This window comes from Sturnira hondurensis, unplaced genomic scaffold (assembly GCF_014824575.4).
Source record: "Sturnira hondurensis isolate 20B ecotype Veracruz unplaced genomic scaffold, ASM1482457v3 Scaffold0019234, whole genome shotgun sequence".
NCBI classification, from domain to species: Eukaryota; Metazoa; Chordata; class Mammalia; order Chiroptera; family Phyllostomidae; genus Sturnira; species Sturnira hondurensis.
Genome location: NW_028091865.1, coordinates 26,238 through 49,239, shown reverse-complemented (window position 1 = coordinate 49,239; position 23,002 = coordinate 26,238). Strand labels below are relative to the sequence as shown.

The 23,002-nt window shown below is 46.2% G+C and overlaps 1 protein-coding gene and 1 long non-coding RNA gene across 2 annotated transcripts; one reads left to right on the top strand and one right to left on the bottom strand.

Moving 5' to 3' along the window:
* The first annotated feature begins 260 nt into the window (after positions 1 to 260).
* Positions 261 to 2,716, top strand: LOC118974322 (uncharacterized). Its single transcript, XR_005063871.1, has 3 exons — positions 261 to 277; positions 1,777 to 1,781; positions 2,639 to 2,716. It is a non-coding gene; the product is annotated as an uncharacterized LOC118974322 (long non-coding RNA).
* A 1,646-nt stretch (positions 2,717 to 4,362) lies between these two features.
* LOC118974321 (probable histone-lysine N-methyltransferase PRDM7) lies at positions 4,363 to 22,168 on the bottom strand. The gene is given in 8 exon segments (XM_037027698.1): positions 4,363 to 4,641; positions 8,167 to 8,234; positions 8,646 to 8,866; positions 8,869 to 8,916; positions 9,115 to 9,216; positions 21,033 to 21,141; positions 21,735 to 21,821; positions 22,041 to 22,168. Coding segments are annotated over 7 exon segments (795 nt in total). The 5' UTR covers positions 21,795 to 21,821; positions 22,041 to 22,168; the 3' UTR covers positions 4,363 to 4,454.
* Between the last annotated feature and the right edge of the window lie 834 nt (positions 22,169 to 23,002).

Genomic DNA, 23,002 nt, shown 5'->3' with positions numbered 1-23,002 from the left:
TTCAACGTCTTAGCATGGTGTTTCTTGTGATGCTGGAACATCTGGAAATAGAACTGGACCAGACTCAGGACTGCTGAGTTAGTGGGTGACACGTCTTCCTCACCCTCCCTGCCTTGGCTCACCGTCTATCCTGCCTAACACCCCAGTGCAGGCAGATGCTGTTTCAGTGTCAGTTCTCAGCAAGGGGTGGGTGAGGGTCTTGTGTCACAGGTCACTCTCAGTACCACCTGCCTATGCTGAGGAGGCTTTGAGGATGCCCAGGCTCAGTGAGAGGGTGGTGATCACGAGGGAGGCACATCCCCACCCTCAGGTTTCCTTCTCAGGGCAGCTCAGTCTGTGGGGAAAGCAGTGGGGTCTGTTCAAATTCTGAATTTGGCTAAACACCCCTGTCCTAATCTTCCTTTGTCCAGCACTAAAGACCAGGAAGACATGGGCACCAAAGGCTGTTTAGTAGGGTTTGCAATCTCAGCCATCCTCTTGCCAGATTCTGTCTATGCTGATTCTGAATGTCAAACCAAAAGGCTGGAGTTCCCATTTCCATTGCACAGACTAGGAAGCAGGCAGAGAGAAGTTGAGAATCTTGCCTTAGGTCACACAGCAGGTGGAAACAGAGCAGAGACACACACTCACTATGGACTGATGTGGAATCTGTATGCTGTGCACCAGGAAATGCTGACCCTGAAAAGGCAGCAAGGAGAGTGAGGAAGACCAAGTGCCCAGACCAAGCAGCTCGTGTCCATGCACAAGCATCCATCTGTCCCTGCCATTCACCTCTGAAGCTGCAGAGGTTGTAGGAAACCAGAAGAGCTAAGAGAAGCCAAGGAAGGAGGGGTAGGGAGCTGACTGGGAGAAGGGCCCTTTCCAGGAGTCTGGGGAATTCCCTTCCCGGGTGAGTCTGTCTCAAATTCCTCTCTTTGAGGAGTAACGAAAGTAGACTGATTCCACATTTGCAGGAGTTGAATTTCTGTGGCTGATAGAGTATGAGTTCCTTGTGGCTCTTTAGGAACGCTCTGCTTTCAGTGATGGGGAACATGAGATGTGTATGGAGACAAAACGTTTTAGAATAGGTTAAAGAACCATGAACGAGTTTGGTGCTGACATGCCCATATCACTATGGAACTGTTTGTCCATTTCATCTCTTGCAATGAAACTGGAGGGTTTGTTTAACCAGTTACTTCTCTACTAATTACAATCTTAGGGAGAGTAAGGGGCTGTGGACTTCCTATGGCTATTGCTATGTGACTCAATGCTAATGGCTCACTCACTCCAGCTGTGAACAGGGCTTCTCTCCAGAGTGGGTCCGCTGGTGTCTGATGAGATTTGTCTTGTGTGTAAAGCCTTGCCCGCACTCCCTGCAAACATAGGGCTTCTCCCCTGAGTGTGTCCTCTGGTGTCTGATGAGATGTGACTGCTGTGTAAAGCCTCGCCCACACTCTCTGCAAACATAGGGCTTCTCCCCAGAGTGTATCCTCTGGTGTGTGGTGAGATGTGTCTTGTGTGAAAAGCCTCGCCTGCACTCCCTGCAAACATAGGGCTTCTCCCCTGAGTGTGTCCTCTGGTGTCTGATGAGATATGACTTGCATATAAAGCCTCTCCCGCACTCCCTGCAAACACAGGGCTTCTCCCCTGAGTGTCTCCTCTGGCCTCTTAAGAGNATACAATGAGTAATAATTTTGAGATGGTGTCAGCAGTGCATTAAACTCTGTGGGGCCCAGGTACAAGGAGAGTGCATGACAGAAGCGGCTGTGTTGTGGGCTTCATGAATGCCACATGCAGATTGGGTGCACCTGTCACAGGAGAAACTCGGTTCTTGCTAACGCAGTAAAGGATTACAGATCATCAAGTGTATTAGTGTGCAAGCAGGGTTTATCAGTGACACATTCTCATGGAAGAGGACAGGTCTTGCTGAGGGGGTGAAAGGTAAGAACACCAGGCCCTTTGTCCAGAGGACTTACACAGTTGGTGGGATGGCGGTGGTGAATTTGCATATTGGTTGGTGGATAAAGTGGTGCCAGCTTCCAAGGGGATGGACTACCCAAACGTAGGTATGTGCGGGGGTTGTTAGCCTGAAGCCTTATCTTGCTTCTGACCCCACTTGGCCATCTTGTAAAGTAGATCCATGACAGGAGACAGTTTAAGTTGAGGCAGTTACCCAACGTTAACAATGGGCTCTTTCTGTAAGCACTAGGGACCCTCTCATAAAAGATAGTGGACAGAGGTGAGGAATTAACCAGATTTGTTTTATGGGTCCTTTCCTTGAGTGCTGTAGACCCGCTTCCATCTTCTAGGCTGTGGGATGAATACAGTTTGAAAGCCTATCTTTCCCAGATAGTGGAAACAATACCTAGAATTTCAACATGTTAGCATGGTGTTTCTTGTGATGCTGGAACATCTGGCAATAGAACTGGACCAGGCTCAGGACTGCTGAGTTAGTGGGTGACACATGCCTTCCTCGTCTTCCCTGCCTTGGCTCACCGTCTATCCTGCCTAACACCCCAGTGCAGGCAGATGCTGTTTCAGTGTCAGTTCTCAGCAAGGGGTGGGTGAGGATCTTGTGTCACAGGTCACTCTCAGTACCACCTGCCTGTGCTGAGGAGGCTCTGAGGATGCCCAGGCTCAGCGAGAGGGTGGTGATCAGGAGGGAGGCACATCCCCAACCTCATGCTTCCTTCTCGGGGCAGCTCAGTCTGTGGGGAAAGCAGTGGGGTCTGCTCAAATTCTGAATTTGGCTAAACACCCCTGTCCTAATCTTCCTTTGTCCAACACTAAAGACCAGGAAGACATGGGCACCGAAGGCTGTTTAGTAGGGTTTGCGATCTCAGCCATCCTCTTGCCAGATTCTGTCTGTGCTGATTCTGAATGTCAAACCAAAAGGCTGGAGTTCCCATTTCCATTGCACGGACTAGGAAGCAGGCAGAGAGAAGTTGAGAATCTTGCCTCAGGTCACACAGCTGGAGAAAACAGAGCGGAGACGCACACTCACTATGGACTGATGTGGAATCTGTATGCTGTGCACCAGGAAATGCTGACCCTGAAAAGGCAGCAAGGAGAGTGAGGAAGACCAAGTGCCCAGAGCAAGCAGCTCGTGTCCATGCACAAGCATCCATCTGTCCCTGCCATTCACCTCTGAGGCTGCACAGGTGGTAGGAAATGAGAAGAGCTAAGAGAAGCCAAGGAAGGAGGGGTAGGGAGCTGACTGGGAGAAAAGGCCCTTTCCAGGAGTCTGGGAATTCACTTCCTGGGTGAGTCTGTCTCAAATTCCTCTCTTTGAGGAGTAACGAAAGTAGACTGATTCCACATTTACAGGAGTTGAATTTCTGTGGCTGAGAGTATGAGTTCCTTGTGGCTCTTTAGGAACCCTCTGCTTGCAGTGATGGGGAACATGAGATGTGTATGGAGACAAAACGTTTTAGAATAGGTTAAAGAACCATGAACGAGTTTGGTGCTGACATCCCCATATCACTATGGAACTGTTTGTCCATCTCATCTCTTGCAATGAAACTGGAGGGTTTGTTTAACCGGTTACTTCTCTACTAATTACAATCTTGGCGAGAGTAAGGGGCTGTGGACTTCCTATGGCTATTGCTGTGACTCAATGCTAATGACTCACTCACTCCAGCTGCGAACAGGGCTTCTCTCCAGAGTGGGTCCGCTGGTGTCTGATGAGATTTGTCTTGTGTGTAAAGCCTTGCCCGCACTCCCTACAAACATAGGGCTTCTTCCCTGAGTGTGTCCTCTGGTGTCTGATGAGATCTGACTTGAATGTAAAGCCTCGCCCGCACTCCGAGCAAACATAGGGCTTCTCCCCAGAGTGTATCCTCTGGTGTGTGATGAGATGTGTCTTGTGTGTAAAGCCTCTCCTGCACTCCCTGCAAACATAGGGCTTCTCCCCAGAGTGTGTCCTTTGGTGTGTGATGAGATTTGTCTTGTGTGTAAAGCCTCGCCCGCACTCCCTGCAAACATAGGGCTTCTCCCCTGAGTGTGTCCTCTGGTGTGTGATGAGATGTGACTGCTGTGTAAAGCCTCGCCCACACTCCCTGCAAACATAGGGCTTCTCCCCTGAGTGTGTCCTCTGGTGTGTGTTGAGATTTGACCTCTGTGTAAAGCTTCTCCCACACTCCCTGCAAACACAGGGCTTCTCCCCTGAGTGTGTCCTCTGGCCTCTTAAGAGATGTGACCCTTCATTGAAACCTTGCGAACATCTTCCATACTTGAACCTTACAATCCTTGACATTCCTGCTTTCACGAATAACTTGCCTGTGCCCTCTGGACTCTCTTTCTGGCCTCTATGGGGCTCTTCCTCCATCATTCTCTCGTGCTCACTAGAGATCCTCATTCGTTCTTTGGAAGGTTGATAGGGTCTTGAGATTCTCCTCTGACTGCTCCTTTCTAGCAAAGGTTTGGACCTTTCTTTGACCTCTTGACCTTCAGCTTTATCATTCCAGCTGTGCGTACTAGTATGTTGCTGCTGCTGATTCCGATCCTCTGGGCAGGGTTCCTCTGCTTGGAGGTGTTTTCCTGCAGATGTTCCCAGGAGGTTCTGAGAGGGATGATTGAGTTTCACGTGTTGGCTGAGGAATTTCTGAGTGGAGAAGGCCAGAGAGCAGGAGGGCCATGAGTGCACCTCTGGCTTTGGTTTTGCTGAAAGAGAAAGGTTTGGTCAGGGCAGATGTTGCTGAGAATGCCTGGGCCGTACAACCTGTCTCCTGGTAAGACCTGCCCCATGAATCCTTCTCCCTGTGGTGATAACACAACCTCTGTCTCCCACAGTGTCCACTCGCCAACTATTTTCCTATTTTTATGCAGTGCATCTTCTTCAGAACCCAGAAAGCCCACATCAAGGGTCTTTTCTAACGTTGCCCAGACTGGGGACTTTTGGAGCATGAGAGGCCATTGTACTCCCTGTGTGGATGAATTGCAGTGACCGTTCCTATCTGTAGGTATCTTCTAAGTCATGTTGAAGAGGAAAAACCACAGGTCCCAACTAGGAACTGCTTCTGTTTTCCAAAATAGTAAAATGAAATGTCCTTCCTCAAGCCTCACACCAAATAAATATTTATGCTTCATGTCATTTAGTGTTATCCCATTTCAAATAGAGTAAGACCTGTTTCAAAATATTTCAACCATATTTCTTACACGCCCGACTCCTGGTCCTCTCTGGCCAGGCCACCATGCTCTCTCACTTGGAGATGAAGTAATATGAAGGGATTCCCCACTGGAGTTTATTTTCTAAAAATTAACAAAACATAATCGGAACAGAGAACACACCACTCTACAGCTGACCCCTGCACACTTTCACTCAGGAAAGTCCCCAGTGTCTCAAGTAGGATCATCGGCACTGCATCTCCAGGTTGCTAAGCATCTGTGTGATCTCTGTTCTTAGCCTCTGTGCTGAGACGAGACCCGAGTGACCCTCAGTGAATTCAACGCCACATCTATTTTCTTCCCTGCACTAGCTGCTCCCTGTGGCATGGAGATCCTCTGGGATCTCCATGGGATCCTCTGCCGGCAGGTATTTTTGTAAACGTTACCTCCTGAGGAGCCCTTCTGGGACCACCGGCCACAGCGTACCTCTCCTCACACTGATTCCTAGGCATCAGTGAATTAGTTTTATCCCAAGCACTAACCGCTGTGGAGGGTTATGCACATGCAACCTCGTGTGCCTGGGTTTCCTCCTTCACCCGTCAGCTCCTCAAGAGCAGGGATTCTGATCCTCACAGTAACCTGTATTTCCAGGTCCCCCAGACGCTGTGCGCCACAGAGTAGGATCTCTCATGACAATTCACTGAAATGATGAACAAATGTGCCCTGCCTGAATGGTGTGGCTTGGTGGGTTGAGTGTTGTCTGAAAACTGAAAAGTTACAAGTTCAATTCTAGTCAGAGCACATGCCAGGGTTGTGGGCCAGTTGGGGGTGTGCCATACACAACCAGTTAATGTTTCCCTTGCTCATTGATTTTTCTTTCTCCTTCCTTTCCACTCTCTGTAAAAATAAATAAAATCTTGTTTAAAAAGATTTGATTTTTGTATTTATTTATTTTCAGAAAAGGGGGAAGGGAGGGAGAGAAACATCAATGTGTGGTTGCCTCTCACTGGCCCCCTACTGGGGACCTGGCTCAAAACCCAGGCATGTGCCCCAGCTGGGAATCAAACTGGTGATCCTTTAGTCCACAGGCCGGCGCTCCATCCTCTGAGCCACACCAGCCAGGACAAAATCTTTAAAAAATAATGAATGCTTACAAACAAAAATGTTTTATTTAGAAATATGGAGGAAAATTAAGAAGAAACAACTATAAAAGTGTCAGAAAAACTGCCTTGTTAGAGAACTGGTTGGTGCTTGAAAACTCTTCTGTTTTGCCTCTCAGTCTTTCAGCACTATATGCAGTTGTGTATTTTGCTCATGAAATATTTTAAAAATAAAAAATATAAAAATTTTGCCTAAGAGTCAAAGGCATATGAATTACTGAATCATGTGATTTGAAACTACTGACTAGAATCGATTTTACTGTACTTAAGGGTTGGATCATGAATATTTCTATGGAGAATTCTCTCTTTCCTTTCTGTTTTGAAGAACAGTGGNGGTTGGTGCTTGAAAACTCTTCTGTTTTGCCTCTCAGTCTTTCAGCACTATATGCAGTTGTGTATTTTGCTCATGAAATATTTTAAAAATAAAAAATATAAAAATTTTGCCTAAGAGTCAAAGGCATATGAATTACTGAATCATGTGATTTGAAACTTTACTGACTCGAATCGATTTTACTGTACTTAAGGGTTGGATCATGAATATTCCTATGGAGAATTCTTTCTTTTCTTTCTATTTTGAAGAACAGTGGTGCCCACCTCTTCCAGTCATGGGCTCTCTCTTCCACTTGCTGCCCCACTTGCTGCCCAGCTCCTGGCCATACTCGTCCCCGAACCAGACCAGCAGCTCATAGCCCGGCCTGATGACCCGGCAAGTTCGGTAGAAAATCTGCCCATGGTATTGAAAGGCCACCAGGTTCTGCTCTTCATCATCCCGGGCACAATTCACGTACCTGGGATTGAGGCAGATGAAGGGAAAGAAAACCACAGTGATGAATTCTCAGTTCCTATTACATCCATGTCCAGCTCCTCACTGATTAAGGCCCTCAGGCTCTGGTGCTGCCCACTGCCCCTAATGCTCCCAGGGAATCTTTGCTCAGTGTCTGAGCGTCTGCCAGTGTGTCATGTGAATTCCTACCTCCAAGTCCTGCTGGCAGTGTTCATCCTGCCTAATACCAATTTCTAACACCCAGTTCTAGACTTAACCTCCACCATGATTGGCCATAATATCCAGTGATCTCTGGCTTCTCCAAACTCTAAATCAAGTTGTCTCACACCACAGAACCTGGTGCTTGATCTAGGGCTCTGCTTCCGAGTTAGCTCACTAGTTATCCAGTACTCAGCCCACGTCTGTTTTCTCCTGAGAGGCCTTTCTCCAACCCCACTACACTTTACAGTAACATTCACTTGCTTGCCCAAGATTACCATAGAAAATGGGAGGTCTTTTTGTCTTAGGAAAATAAAACAGAACAATAGTAGTTGATGCACATTCTGTTATCCCTGATAGAAGAGAGTCCCTCTCAGGAAAGGGGCCCATGACCGTTCCTCTTTAGGCCTCAGAGCCCAGCTCTAGTTAGAAGTGAGGCTGGGATGGTTTCCTGCCCTCACAGGTTTAGGCCACCCTTGGTGTGTGCTATCTTGACACTGTGCACTTCTTGGAAATGATAGCGAAATGTTTCTAAAAGCAGTTGTTTTATGTCTGTCTGCAAGAAGTCCTCCATAAGGACATGGGTTGTGCGATCTGTTTACGTAATGTATCCCTTCATCTAAACTGGAATATACTAAGTGCTTAATTAATGTTCATTTGATCAATTAAAGTGTAATCAAGTGTCCCTGGTGAATCTAGGCTCTTCAAGGTCCTTTCCAGTGCCCAGATGGTGTCTAGCAGAGAACTTTATATTTTGAGGATACATGCTATACTTTCTTCCTTAAAGTCCCCTGAAATAAAAGAACACTGTATAGAGAAAAAGAGGGAAAAAAGGATTAAGGGAGACCACTGAGGGAGGCATGATGAGAAGGACAGATATATGGGCTTGTGGGGGATGAGAGTCCCCTCTGAGGTCACCCAGAGACCTGTTGACCTCACCTCATCCAGTTGGCCCAGGATCTGTCCTTTCCATCCACATACTCATAGCAGTTTCTCCCTCTGGTGATCTGTGTTTCAGGAAAGAAGTTAAAGAGCTTTTATTTTTTTGGTGGGAAGGTAATAGTCAGAATTATTTCACTCCACAGTCATCAAAGCTTGTTTAGCCTGCATGGAGATTCCACTGCCAGTTGGGACCACATGATATTTTTCTTACCCATCACCTACACACCTGAGTCTACCTGTCCAATCAGAGCAGAAGCCCCACAACGGAGGAGCCACTCCTTCGTGTCTGCACCACTTTGCTCCCATGTAACTTCTGATCCTTCAACAGGAGCTCTGTGTTCATGTAAAATCCAGTCAGTACACAGAGCTGACCACATCATCTCCTCCATGTCTAGCACATAAGAGGTGAGGTCCCTGCAAGCCTCAGAAGGAATGTGGGAAGCCAGAGGACAGTGGAAGAGGTAAATAGTTCTCACCAGCCAGGAGTATCTGCGCTTGGCTGCCTCTTCATCTTCTGTGATGTGTCCTTCATAAGGGCCAAAGTGCAGACCCATGGGCAAATCAGCTGCCTGATTCCACACTCTAAGCCCAGCCTCAGGGATGCCAGATGGCCCGATTCTCAACCCAGGGGGCAGGGTGAGGGCTGAGCGGTGGGGATGCCCCTTGTCCGCTACACGGTCCTTTACAAATGCAGGGGCCCATGTACAGCACAGCTGTCAATGAAGAAGTTCTGACACTTCTCACAATCTGGAGGCGAGAACAACAGGGGTTAGGGAAGGTATAGTGCATGTTCCTGGACCCAAAGAGCTTCAGAGGGAGTCTGGGACTCACATCATTGAAACTCAATCCTGTACTCCAGGTCACTAGAGGAAGGGAACGATTGGGGACCAAAGGACTAGATGGAATTATTGTATCATAACATGCTTCTTAGTGAGGGTCACTTACAAAGGTAGTCATCATCCTGGGGCTTGGTGACCTCTTGGTACATATGGCCCTTTCTTTCTTGTAGGTTGTACATCTTCACATCCATTTCCTTTCTCTTGAGTTCTAAGGTGGAGAAGGCCAGGTGAGCGAGGTGGTGTGGTGTGCAGTTCCCATTTTATCATATAACACACAATCTCCTCTAATCAAATGATCACCTGTTCTTTTGCACACTCTGGTATTTTACTCTGTTAACTATTGGTTCAGAAGATGAAGACTCCACACTAACTACAGATGACTGATTCAATTTTAGTTTCTAGATCTTCCCATTACCAAGTTTAATTTGCTAACCTTTAATCATTCATAAAATATTTATGGAGTACACATTATGTGTTAGGCACTGAGTAAAGGCCTAGGCACACAACACCAATAAAATGTGGTTGCTATTATCACAGATGGATTTATTGGACAAGCTGCATGTGTCAACTGTTTTAAATTTAATTTACTGTTTTCATACAACATATGAGTGAGGTATCCTTGTCTTCACTTTACACATTAGCATTCGGGAGCTCAGAGAATTTATAGGATTTGCCCAAAGGTCCAGTGGTAACTTTAGTCCCAGCTCAGCCCAGCTTAAATCCAGGCCCATCCATAGTCCACCTCACATACCTAGGTCATACTTATCAGCCCTTCTATAGGACTTAGAACTTAAGTTTTCTTACCCGATTTTTATCTAGTGTGCTTTCCAAAGGCACATGCTTCTGCAGGAGGGGACACTGGTTTCTGGGCATGTTCTGACTCACTTGCAGTCATCAAATTTGCTGTTCCTGACAATTCCTTCAACCTATATTCATTCCTTAATGGTATCTTGGATGCAGCCTTCAGTTTAAGAGTGACATATTAAAAGATAACATATATTTAATTTTAAGGCTTATGGTACATTTTACATGCATGTCTTTAAAATTTGAACCTTTGGAAATACCTAGGGAGTATGACTATTAGAGGGGACAGAGCCAATGTGGATAATGAATCCAAGACTGGAAATCATGCCTGATGGCTCTTTTCTTTCAACTGTCTGTATAATATTAAGAGTGAAGGATATTGGGAAGAGAATTAAAAAATGGTTGGCAGAAACATATCTAGACAATAAATAAAAAGGTGATAAAATTTGTAGTACCTTAGAAAGAATATTTGTACTTAGATTAGCTGGTTCCCACCACTTCTGTTTGAATAAGGCTGTATCAGTAGCTAGTTGTCTTCAGTTTCATGACCTCTAACATTCTCATTTTCGATGTTAGAGTGAATGTGCAATTAAATAATGCTCATGAAAGTGTTCTGTGAATTGCGTAATACAGTATGAATGTGAGATTACAGTCCCGCTATCAATTTACCCCTCAGCTCTCGCCATATTTCACATCTCACAGAAATTACCTTCAGCATTCATCGACCATCTAGTTTAATTTGTAATTGTGAAATCATTCAGCAAACATTTGGGGGCCCTCAGGGACCCTGACCTGGGCCTGTAACCTCTGAGAAGTCTCAGGCATGGACCAGCCTCTCAAAGAGCTCACAACGCGGAGGGGGGCGGGTTGAACAAATGATTCTAAATAGGACGAGAGTGGCCTCATTGGAAACCTTACAAGAAAGGGCATTTGAAATCAGTTCCAGATGGATGAGTTTCTATAGAAGAGTGTGTAACCTATTGATGTCCTTAAGTCATTTTATTATTTGTTGTTTCTCAGTCATCAAACCTGAAGCCCCTCAGGGGTGAGAGATGCTTTTTCTGATTAGAGTGGGAGGCTGTGATCCGGGACATTTTACATTCTTCTTCATCTGGGACCATCCACTGTACCAACTGCCCACACATCGTACACTTTCCTCATTCAGAGGGTCTTAGTGCATTTCTCACTTCAGCATAGCAGAGAAGAACTTTGGTTGAAACCGTCAGTCAGATGAATGATGTAATGACATATGGATAAGACCATGTAAAATTTAGAGACTATGAAAGTTTATTTTTCTAACTTTTAAAAAACATTTTGTTCATTTTCTTGAGAGGGGGAAGTGAGGGAGAAAGAGAGAGGAACATTGATCACTTGCCTTTCTCATACACCCCAACCTGGAAACTGGCCCACAACCTAGGCATGCGCCCTGACCAGGAATCAAACTTGTGATCTCTCACTTTGCAGCATGACAACCAACTGGTCACGGTGGTGAAGGTAAAACCCTGAAAGTTTTAATGAGTTTGTAAGTGGTTTAGAGAAGCAAATATGGGTTAGATTGCACTACCCCTGATCCTGTGGTCTTAGACATGTAGTCAAACATTTCTATATCTCTGAAAGATCACTTTCCTCATCATAAATGGAGACAGTTACAGTACGTACCTCATCGGGGTGTAATGTTTGAGTGAGTTTATTCACATAGAATTCTTAAAGTCTGAAACATTGTGAGAATGAAGCAAATGGTAGTTGCTATTGTTGCTGTAGTTGTTAACTATTAAGATGATGATGAGCCGTGGCTGGTTGGCTCAGTGGATTGAGTGCTGGCCTGCAGAGTGAAAGGTCAGCAGTTCCATTCCCGGTCAGGGCACATGCCTGGGTTGCAGTTCAGGTTCCCTACTTGGGGGCGGGTGAGAGGCAACCAATTCAGGTGTGTCTTGCACATGCTTCTCTCCTCACTTTCTCCCTCCTTTCCCCTCTCTCTAAAACATCAATAAACAAAATCTCTAAAAAAAGATGGTAATATCAGACAATGTGTTGAAGACACCAGGAAAGGAAGGCAGCAGTTCCTAGGATACTTTCCTAGGATACTTTCTGCATTTCCCATTCTTACCTGCATTTCTATCCATGAGGAAAATTTTCTTGTCAACAGGATTTGGGAAACACTCACCTTCTGATCTTTACTCTGTTCCCTTCTGAAGGCCACCCAAGAAAGTTTCACTGAAAGATGAAATCAGTGTTTTTGTTGGTAAATGCTTCCAAAATCTGGAGATTCTTATTAGGGACACAGAATTCTGAATGAGAGTGATCCAAGAACAGTCGAAGATGGATGGAAAATGTCTTTTTAGGTATCGCTAAGGCCTATGCTTCTACTGGGGCCATCCACTAATTTCATTAGAATAATAAAAAAATAGACAAAGTGTCATCTATGCTTCACCCTATGTTCATAAAGCATCTATTATCATTTATTAAAAAATAAATTGGCCTCTCCTGACAAAAATGTAGTAAAAGTAACTGCACAGAAACGCCATGTCTTCAACATAACCCTTTCTCCATCCGGTTTGCTTCATTCAAACTGGACTTGTCCGGTTAAGGTCAACAACCACCTTGCCTCCTTTCTCTGGCACCCTCCCCACCATCCACGCCCTTCCTTAATCATCAGACTCTGGTCAGCATCCACAGTCTGATGACCACAGAACCAGTTCCAGTCAAGTTGAAGATCACATCTTGACTTTAGCTGTGTTTTAATCATAGACCCATGAAAGTGGACTGACTCTACCCACTGAACACTCATGATACTAGGCAGAACGGCACCATGGCTGACACCAAGAAATGATTCGGGGCGTCTCATCGAGGGGCTTCAGGGTCCTCACCAGAGTTCGTTTCCAGGACGACGGCATTTAGCGTCTCTGAGTTTGGGAAGCAAACTTGGGTCTTCCCGGGCGAGCTGCAGGTAGGGTGCCCCAAGCTGAGGGGGGCTGGGGTTTTCGGGCTGTTTGGGGGTCTAAGCATTGGGGGTCTTCTGAATTAGCGCACGCGGGCCCCTCGGTGCTGAAGGGGTTAGGGCCCCTCAGGATAAGGGCATCTGGGGTCTCTTAGGCTGGACTTTGCAGGTCTCAGGCTAAGGGCTCCACGTGGCAAGGCTCCCCGCTTACCGGTCAGTCTCCTGGGGACCCCACAGCGCTGCCCACCTCTAAGGAGCACTTCTCTGATCTCTGGGGCTTCCCGCCCCGAGGGGGGGGAGGTTCCATCCTGGATAGCGACCAATCAGTGCTGGGATCCCCCGAAGCCCTGCTCGCCAATGGGCGGTCAGAAGAAGCTGAAGGGCGGGGCAGAGGGGCAGAGCCCCTGGGTTCCGGACTGGCCGGCGGAAGACCCGCCCCGCCCCACGGCGATTGGCTGCCCGGGGTCTCCCAAGCGCCAGTCACGCAGCCTGCAGGTCCGAGGCGGGTTGTCCCGAAGCTGGGAAGGAATCCATACCGCAGGAGCTGGGAACTCTGAGCCTGGCCGGACTTTAGGGTGGACGTGGGCCTCCTGCCGCCTGACAAAGTAACTTTGTTCCACCATACCGTGCTCAGGATCCCCAACTTACATCCAGGCCCGTCCGTACCTCCTCCCCCCGACTTCCCTTTTCAAACCCACTTTCGGCTAGCGCTGCATAAGCAGTGAGGACGCGGTCAAGACTGTATTGCATTCCGTGGAAACTTAAGTCAGTAAATTCCGACCACGTAATTCATAAACACAAAATAAGTCCCAGAGGGCTCAAATATTTAAACACAACCAATGACATAATAAGTACATTGGAAAACACACTTGGAGAATTTCACATCTCAAACAAGTGGCGTTATGAGCAATAGGTATGTTGAAGTAACTCAGGTGTAAAAACATTTCAGAAATAGGAAGACAAGATAAAACCAAGTAAAACTAAATAAATTTAGAAATACTGGAAAAACCTAGAAGTATTTTGCATACAAATAACATCAAATTTGAGGACGGGGGTCCACAGAGCAGGGTCTGTTTCGCTGTTACTGGCTTTCACGAGATAAAGTGGGAAGAGTGTTTCTGGTCCTTACCTCGTTTTGAGCACGTGAATATAACTTGATTTCCCTGGATGGCAAATAAGCCAACTAACTATTATTGTGAAATTGCATAAAGGGAAACCTCACTAAACTGGAGCTCGGGGCCAGTGGGGGTACTGTCACATATCACCCAGGGTCAATTACAGGAAAAACTGTCTGTCACAGGCCCCAACATGAAGATGTACCATGTGCTCCCAGGAGAAACCCACTCCCCAGCGACTCAGCCAGAGAGAAACCATCCTCACCCTGATGGTGTCCTCCGGTGCACTTTGTGTTGAAATGATCCCTACCAACTTCCTCCTTTCTCTATGTAACATAATGTTCCTCTCTTTTACTGGATAATCCATTATTGGCAATACCCATTGCCAATATCCATTATTGCCAATAATAATAACTGCATTAACTGCAAAACTGCATTTTTTTTTACTGTTTCTGAATAAACCCCTTATCTGCTGGTAAAATAACCAACTGCTATGTTTTTAAGGTCAACATACTGTGGTAGCCCATATGGGGATCCAGAGGACTCCTGACATCTCTGAGGCTGATGAGCAAGCAGGTGCAATAATGCCCTTGCTCTGAAAGACTCTGGGAAGGGTCCTTTGGTGTAGACATCCCAGTGATCATTTTGAGAACAGCCATCCAGAAACAACATCCTCATACCCTCTGATTCAGAAATTCCACTTTTCAAAATTTTCTCCTAGTACGCCTGGCCTGGTAGCTCAGTTGGTTAGAGTGTCCTGCCTATATGCCAAGGTGGTCAGTTCATTCTCCAGTAAGGGCACATACAAGAAGCAATCAATGAATGAATACATAAGTGGAACAACTAACTCTCTCTCTCTTTCAAGTTAATAAATGCAACAAAAAGAAAAGCATTAAAAATTTCCCTAGTTATGCTTCCCTGTGTATGAAATGAAGTATGTTTAATATATTTTATCTAACATATATAATAACAGATATAATTTTGAAGTTTTCAGTAGAACTTGTTAAATTATGGTTTGCTTGCATTACGAAGTATTATAGAACATTAAAAATGGGTGAGAATATATATTTCATTAAACAAATAAAACCTAATAAGGTCTTCTAATGGATTTTAACAGAGAATGATTTCTAAGTAATGTTATTATGTGAGAAAAGTATCCTGCAACACAAATTATATTTTTTAAAAACCCAGGGAGAGGACGTGCTGGGAGGAGACACAGGGACTATGCGCCGAGATCAGGGCTTGGGCAACGTGGAGGGGGAAACTTGCTTTTCCTTCATGACATTTGGAATGTTGTGTCATTTGTTTTCTCCTTTACTGAAATCTATCTATGATTACTTTTTGTAGGTAAAAGAATGAGTTAGAAGCCATTGGTTCTGTATGTATGCATTTAAAAGTGACTCGACAAAAATTCTGCACACCTTCATTACATCCAGCGGCCGGTGCTGCTTTCCTTATGTGAATAGCACCTTGACCACCCAGTGTCCGATTTGCATCCAAAGCCCTATTCCAGCAGGAATATTTCCATAGTACAAAGTATACTGTGTTACACAGTTACTGTTTGAGAGATGAAAACCANAGAAATTCCACTTTTCAAAATTTTCTCCTAGTACGCCTGGCCTGGTAGTGCAGTTGGTTAGAGTGTCCTGCCTATATGCCAAGGTGGTCAGTTCATTCTCCAGTCAGGGCACATACAAGAAGCAATCAATGAATGAATACATAAGTGGAACAACTAACTCTCTCTCTCTTTCAAGTTAATAAATGCAATAAAAAGAAAAGCATTAAAAATTTCCCTAGTTATGCTTCCCTGTGTATGAAATGAAGTATGTTTAATATATTTTATCTAACATATATAATAACAGATATAATTTTGAAGTTTTCAGTAGAACTTGTTAAATTATGGTTTGCTTGCATTACGAAGTATTATAGAACATTAAAAATGGGTGAGAATATATATTTCATTAAACAAATAAAACCTAATAAGGTCTTCTAATGGATTTTAACAGAGAATGATTTCTAAGTAATGTTATTATGTGAGAAAAGTATCCTGCAACACAAATTATATTTTTAAAAAACCCAGGGAGAGGACGTGCTGGGAGGAGACACAGGGACTATGCGCCGAGATCAGGGCTTGGGCAACGTGGAGGGGAAAACTTGCTTTTCCTTCATGACATTTGGAATGTTGTGTCATTTGTTTTTCTCCTTTACTTAAATCTATCTATGATTACTTTTTGTAGGTAAAAGAATGAGTTAGAAGCCATTGGTTCTGTACGTATGCATTTAAAAGTGACTCGACAAAAATTCTGCACGCCCTCATTACATCCAGTGGCCGGTGCTGCCTTCCTTATGTGAATAGCACCTTGACCACTCAAAGTGTCCGATACGCATCCAAAGCCCTATTCCAGCAGGAGTATTTCCATAGTACAAAATATACTGTGTTACACAGTTACCGTCTGAGAGATGAAAACCATTTATTATGAAAACAATGAATTTTATATTTATGTATTGGACTCAAGGCCAGGCCACCAATACGTGTCCCAAGAGTGCACCTCTGCTGCCATCTCGTGGGAATTTTGGGGAATAACACCTTAGTACTGGTCAGCAGGAAAACTGGTTGATTATAGCGGAGTATGTGTGACCATCGATTTCTTGTAAAGACTGTTTCAAGGTACAAGTCTCAGGTCCTAATGTTAGTGATCAGTTCCTTGGGATCACTTTCTATGAGCACATTATCTCGACCAGACGCTGGATTTGGGAGTGCACCACTGGTTGTTTTCTTTGATTATTTTTAAATTACTCTTTGTGTATACAGAAGAGTAATTTATTTCTGCTCACTATTTACCACATATTTTTCTAAATTGTATTATTTATAATAACTTTAAGTTGATATTCTTGAGTTGTCAAGGTAAATAAGATATCACACAATAATGAAATTATGTTAGTTTAGCTGTATAAAGCATGAAAAAATTGTTAAACCTTGGAATAAAACATGAATAAGAGTTAAAAATGTGTTAGTTATAAATTCACTAATAATTAAATAAAATAGTAACATGACACTTAGCATTGTAAATGAGTCCAGGACCTGGAGCAGTGGTGTTTTAGAAATCCGAAGTATTTTGTAAGTAAAATTGTGTCCCTTGTAGTTATCCGAGGAACTCACAATATGGCAAATGTCCCCATTTTCAAAGAGGAGAATGTTTGATGGTGAGTTCTGGAATCTAAAAGTGTAAGATCACTCTTCAATTGCAAGAAACGATTGAAGAGTGATTTATGGATAATGAAAAGAGATGGTGACCCTCAGTGCTGTGGTTTTTCAGTGTGGTTCAGTCTCTTAAGGTGTCGTATCCCCCTTGGCTTCTGAGCTCTCATGGGTGTCTTCTAGCCAAGGACATTCCTCTCCAAACTTTGCAACATGGATGGCATTTTTATTTATTTACTTATTTATTTTTGTTGTTCTTTAGCTCTCAGCCTCCAGGCTGCCTGTCCAGAGGGAGGTGTGATTTCAGATCTAGGGTGCAAAGTCACATGCTGTTTGTGTTCTCATTGACTCTTCATCCTGCTCCATAGAGAGTAGGGTTTCTCATTGCTGAGATTGGAGGATGGATTTTTCTCTATATTGTAGGGGCTTATTAGCAATTGTTCTCTCTATTCAGTGCATGATAGTAACTTCCACCTTAACCCCCCCTAACAACAACCGGAAAGGTCTCCATATAATCTGGAAAATGTCCCCTTGGGGGCAAAGTCAACCTTGGGTTGAAAACCACGCATCTGTTTTAAATTTTTTTAATGATTTATTTTTAGAGAGAGAGGAAGGGAGGAAGAAAGAGAGGGAAAGAAACATCAGTGTATGGTTGCCTCTCACGTGGCCCCCTTTGGGGACCTGCCCTGCAACCCAGGCATGTGCCCTGCCTGGGAATGAACTGTCAACCCTTTGGCTCCCAGCCTGTGCTCAATCCACCAAGGTACACCAGCCAGGGTGAAAATCACTGATCTTGAAGCTTTGATCATCTTTGGAACCTGAGTGACCTGGCCTTGATATGTACTATTTTTACTATCATTCTATGCAAATTATTTTCTAATTCCAATTGTGACTTATTTGGGGGTGGTTATTTAGAAGTGTATATCATGATTTGTAACTGTTAAGTACTTTCTAGTTATCTGTTGTTACTGATTTCTTGATTAATGACAGTGAGAGCAAGAAATATATATAAACTTCAGTCATTTCAAATTTGTTGGAACTTGCTTTATACCACTATATGGTCAGTGTTTAAAAAACTTTCCAAGGTGCTTGGAAAGTATCTGTAATATGCAGTTTGGGGGTATAGTGAAGTACTTATGTGCCTTGAATGCAATTTGCTTCTCATGTTATTTTCAAAATATTTTTACTAGTTTTTTGTGGGCTTTATCGGTTCTGAAACAGAAGTTGAATGATAGAGGGTGGTTAAATCTCCTATTGTGATTATTAATTTGTGTATTTTTCCATGTAGCTCTGTTCTATATAATTTTGAGTTGATGTTATTAAGTGAATAAAAATTTGAAACTAACTGGTACACTGAACTTTCTGCTATGAAGTACTCCTCTTATTTCTAGTAGTGTTTTTTTGTCTTCAGTTCTACTATGTTATCATGTCATTTTCATTTGGTAATGTTTGCATGGCCTATTTTCCCCATTCTTTCACTTTAGATCTGTTTGCATACTTCAGATAACTCTCAGTGTTGTATATTAGTTATGAGTGGCTATTAAATTCAATCAAAGTTGACTTTGTCAGAGGATGTAACGTAGGGGGCCCAATGTATTTCCCATTCAGTTGTTCCTACACCCTTTATTATATTACAAACATTTCCCCAGAGATCTAAGGAGTTATGTTTGTCATAGAACATTTCCATCTGACTTTGCATTTATTGTTGGAGTTTGTATTCTGTCCCATCAATATGTCTATTCAAAGGCCATTACCCCACTGTTTAGATTAATGTAGGGTCATGGTGGCCAGGGCAAAACTCTGAAAGTTTTAATGAGTTTGTAAGTGGTTTAGAGAAGCAACTATGGGTTAGATTGCACTACCCCTGATCCTGTGGTCTTAGACATATAGTCAAACATTTCCGTATCTCTGAAAGATCACTTTCCTCATTGTAAATGGAGACAGTTATAGTATGTACCTCATTGGGTTGTTATAATATTTAAGTGAGTTTATTCACATGGAATTCTTAAAGTCTGAAACACTGTGAAAATGAAACAAATAGTAGCTACTATTGTTGCTGTAGTGATGATGACGATGAGCCGTGGCTGGTTGGCTCAGTGGGTTGAGCGTTGGCCTACAGACTGAAAGGTCACCAGTTCCATTCCCAGTCAGGGCACACGCCTGGGTTGCAACCCAGGTTCCATACTTGGGGGCGTGCAAGTGGCAACCTATGCAGGCGTGTCTTGCACATGCTTCTCTCCGTCACCTTCTGCCTCCTTTCCCATCTCTCTAAAACATCAATAAATAAAATCTCCTTATATATTTTTTGAAAGATTTTTATTTATTTATCTTTTAGAGGGGAAGGGAAGGAGAGAAGAAGAGAAATATCAATGTATGGTTGCCTCTCGTAAAGTCCCCTGCTGGGAACTGGCCTGCAACCCAGGCATGTGCCCTGACTGGGAATCGAACCGCGGTCATGTGAGTCACAGGCCTGTGCTCAACCGACTGAGACACACCAGCCAGGGCCCTAGTATCTTTAAAAAAAGATGATAATAATCGGACAATGTGTTGAGGAGACCAGGAAAGAAAGGAAGCAGTTCGTAGGCTACTTTCTGCATTTTCCTACTCTCACCTGCCTTTCTATTCATGAGGAAAATTTTCTTGTCAACAGGATTTGGGAAATACTTACCTTCTGATCTTTACTTTGTTTCCTCCTGAAGGCCACTGGAGATGGTTTGACTGAAAGATGATGAGAAATCAATGTTTTGGTTGGTAAATGTTTTGAAAATCGGAGATTCTTATTAGGGACACAGAATTCTGAATGAGAGTGGTCCAAAAACAATCCAAGGATGACTGGAAAATGTTTTCTAAGGTATCATTAAGGCCTATGCTTGTACTGGGGCCATCAACTACCATATATGTTCAGACTCTAAGATGCACTTGTCTCCCCAAATTTGGGAGGAAATGGTGTGTCTCATAGTCTGAATGTAGCTTACCTGGCTCATAGGGGGGTGGGGGGCGGTGGCACGGGGTCACAGGAGGCAGGAGCAGGGATGCACTCCCATCTTCTGCCCAAATTTTTGGGGAAAGTGTGTCTTACAGTCCGAAAAATACGGTAATTTCATTAGAATGATGAAAAAGGCAAAGTGTCATCTACACTTCCTATTTTCATAAAGCGTCTATTACATTTATTAAAAAATAAATTGGCCTCTCCTGAAAAAAATGTAATAAAAGTAACTGCACAGAAACTCCATGTTTTCAACATAACCCTTTCTCTGTCCTGATTTCTTCATTTGAACTGGCCTTGTGCAGGCTAAGGGTACTATGAACCCCTCGCCTCCTTTCTGGTATCCTCCCCGCTGTGCACATACTGGCCATCCATGTCCTTCTTAATCATTAGACTCTGGTCAGTATCCACAGTTTATGACCACAGAAACAGAATTCCAGTCAAGTTAAAGATCACATCTTGACTTCAGCTGTGTTTCAACCCCAGACCCATGAAAGTGGACTGACTCTACCCACTGAACACTCATGATACTGGACAGAACAGCACCATGGCCGACATCAGGAAATGATACAGTGATCACCCACTCCCGACCCTGGCCCTCCCCCCAGCTCTGGTAATCAGCATGGTTAATCCTGTTCCTGTCTGTCTCCATGCAAGCCATCAGGCAGCCAGGTGTTGGAACACTCCTCACCTGCCAGACCTGCCTCCCTCTCTTGTGATGACAACTATTCTGAATTAGTTATTTCTGGTTCACTTATACGTTGTTATACAATTACTGCTTATTAGTGTATCTATAAATATATATGATTATGTTGCATGCTTGAAAGTTCACAGAATAGCCCCTCACTGTACGATACACTGTTCTGCATCCTGCGTGTTCGCTGGACAAGCAAACCCTGTGCCCTGGTTATGTGCTGAGATGCAGCCTGACCTACACCAGGTCCGTGTCAGGAGGGCAGCTCTGCCTCCTCCTGCCCCTCACCTCGCTGTCTTGGAGCCCATTCTTCATCAGAGTCCTCAGGGTCCTCCTCCTGGAGCTCGGTGGCCTGACTGCGGTGACACATGAAAGCCGGTCGAGGGGCCCCTGAGACCTGGAAAGAGACAAAGCCTTTGTCCTGAATGCACAGAGCTTGGAGGAGGAACGAGCTCCAGGAAGCCCGTGGGACTGGCCCCGACGGGATGGGAGAGTAAAACGAGTTGCTGTGAGCGCCCTCTGACGCTAAGGAGCAGATGCCCCCTGATCAGTGTCCACGCAGGAGGGAGCTGCAGGCGGATGGAGCCGCCGGAGTCCGAGCCAGCCCAGAATCCTGTGGGGTCACGGACTCCTCCTGCCCAGCGCCTGCGCACTGGCTACCTGGGCTGGTGAGCACGTGGAAGTTCCTCTTCGCCTTCCGGTACCGGCGCTTCCCCCGGTCTCCCATCGCTGCCCACTCCTCCCTGGAGAAGCAGCGGGAAGCGTCTTCGGCCTGGAGTGGAGAATGGAAACATCAGTGACTCGGTGATGCGAGTGCGCGAGTGAGAGCTCCCGGGGAGGGTCTTCCCTGTCCTGGGCCCGCGTCGCGGAGTCCCGTCTCTCCCACCAGCGCTCGGGACACGCACAGCCAGGGCCACCCCCAGGTCCGGGCGTCTGCAGAGCTCTGTCCCCAGCTCCGTCCCCACGCTCCCCGCCGGCCCCTCAGCTCACCGGAGGCGTCCGCCCCGCTTCTCCCTCAGGGCTGTGCTGCGGGCCCCCGTCGGGGTTCATGGCGTCCCGGCCCCGAGTCCCAGGCGCCTGTGGGAGGAGAAGGCGCTGAGAGGCCCGAACGGCTTCCTCCAGGCTGGCGGGGCCCTGCGGGAGGAGGGGCTGGATGCGGTGGCCAAGCTGCCTGCAGACCCGCCCTTCCCGCCCCTCGCGGCCTCAGCGCGGCCCGTACGCCGCTGTCCGGGCGTCTGAGGGTCCTGCGGCGGCGCCAGGAAACGCGCTTGTCCCGGGAAGGGCGCGGAGGCGCACCCGGGGATCCGGAGAGGCCCGCACGGGACGCAGGCGCGGTCCCCGGCCGACCGCCGTCTCTCGGGCCGACAGGCTCGGGGTCCCTGAGGACTCGATCCCGCGGCTTCCGGGCTGAGGACGCTGAGGCCTGAGGGGAGGGGAGGGTCAGACCCCGGCGGCGGAGGAGACTCGAGGCGTCTCGTCGAGGGGCTTCCGGGTCCCCGCACGGAGTTCGTTTCCAGGACGACGGCATTTAGCGTCTCTGAGTTTGGGGAAACTCGGTCTTTCCGGGCGAGCTGCACGTAGGGTTCCCCGAGCTGAGGGGAATGGGGGTTTTCGGGCTGTTTGGGGGTCTAAGCGTTGGGGGTCCTCCGGGTTGGCGCACGCGGACCCCTCGATGCTGAAGGGTCTCGGGGCCCCTCGGGATGACGGCATCGGGGGTCTCTCAGGCTGGACTTTGAAGGCCTCGGGCTAAGGGTTCCACGTGGCAAGGCTCCCCGCTTACCGGTCAGTCTCCCGGGGGCCTTGCTGCGCTGCCCATCTCGATGATGGAGGGTCCTCCCCGGGCTCCTGGGCTTCCCGCCCTCGGAAGGAGGGAGGGCGCTTGAGACGAGGATGGGGCCTGGATAGCCACAGGGGAGCAGCCCGCCAATCAGTGCTGTGATCCCAGAGGCCTGCCCGCCAATGGGCGGTCAGAAGAAGCTGAAAGGGCGGGGCAGGGGGCGGAGCCCCTTTGGTACGGAACTGGCGGGGGCGTCTGTCACACAGCCTGCTGCTCTTAGCCGGTCTTGGCGGTTCCCCAGCGGCTGGTGAAGGACTCGACCCACAGGAGCTGGGAGCTCCGAGCCCAGGCCTGTCTTTAGGGTGAACGTGGCCCTCCTGCAGCCTGACTAAGTGTCTTTGTTCTACCAGACTGTGGTCGGGATCCCCAACTCTCCTCTAGGCCCGTTCTTGCCCTCCCTTGACAAACCCACTTTTGCAAG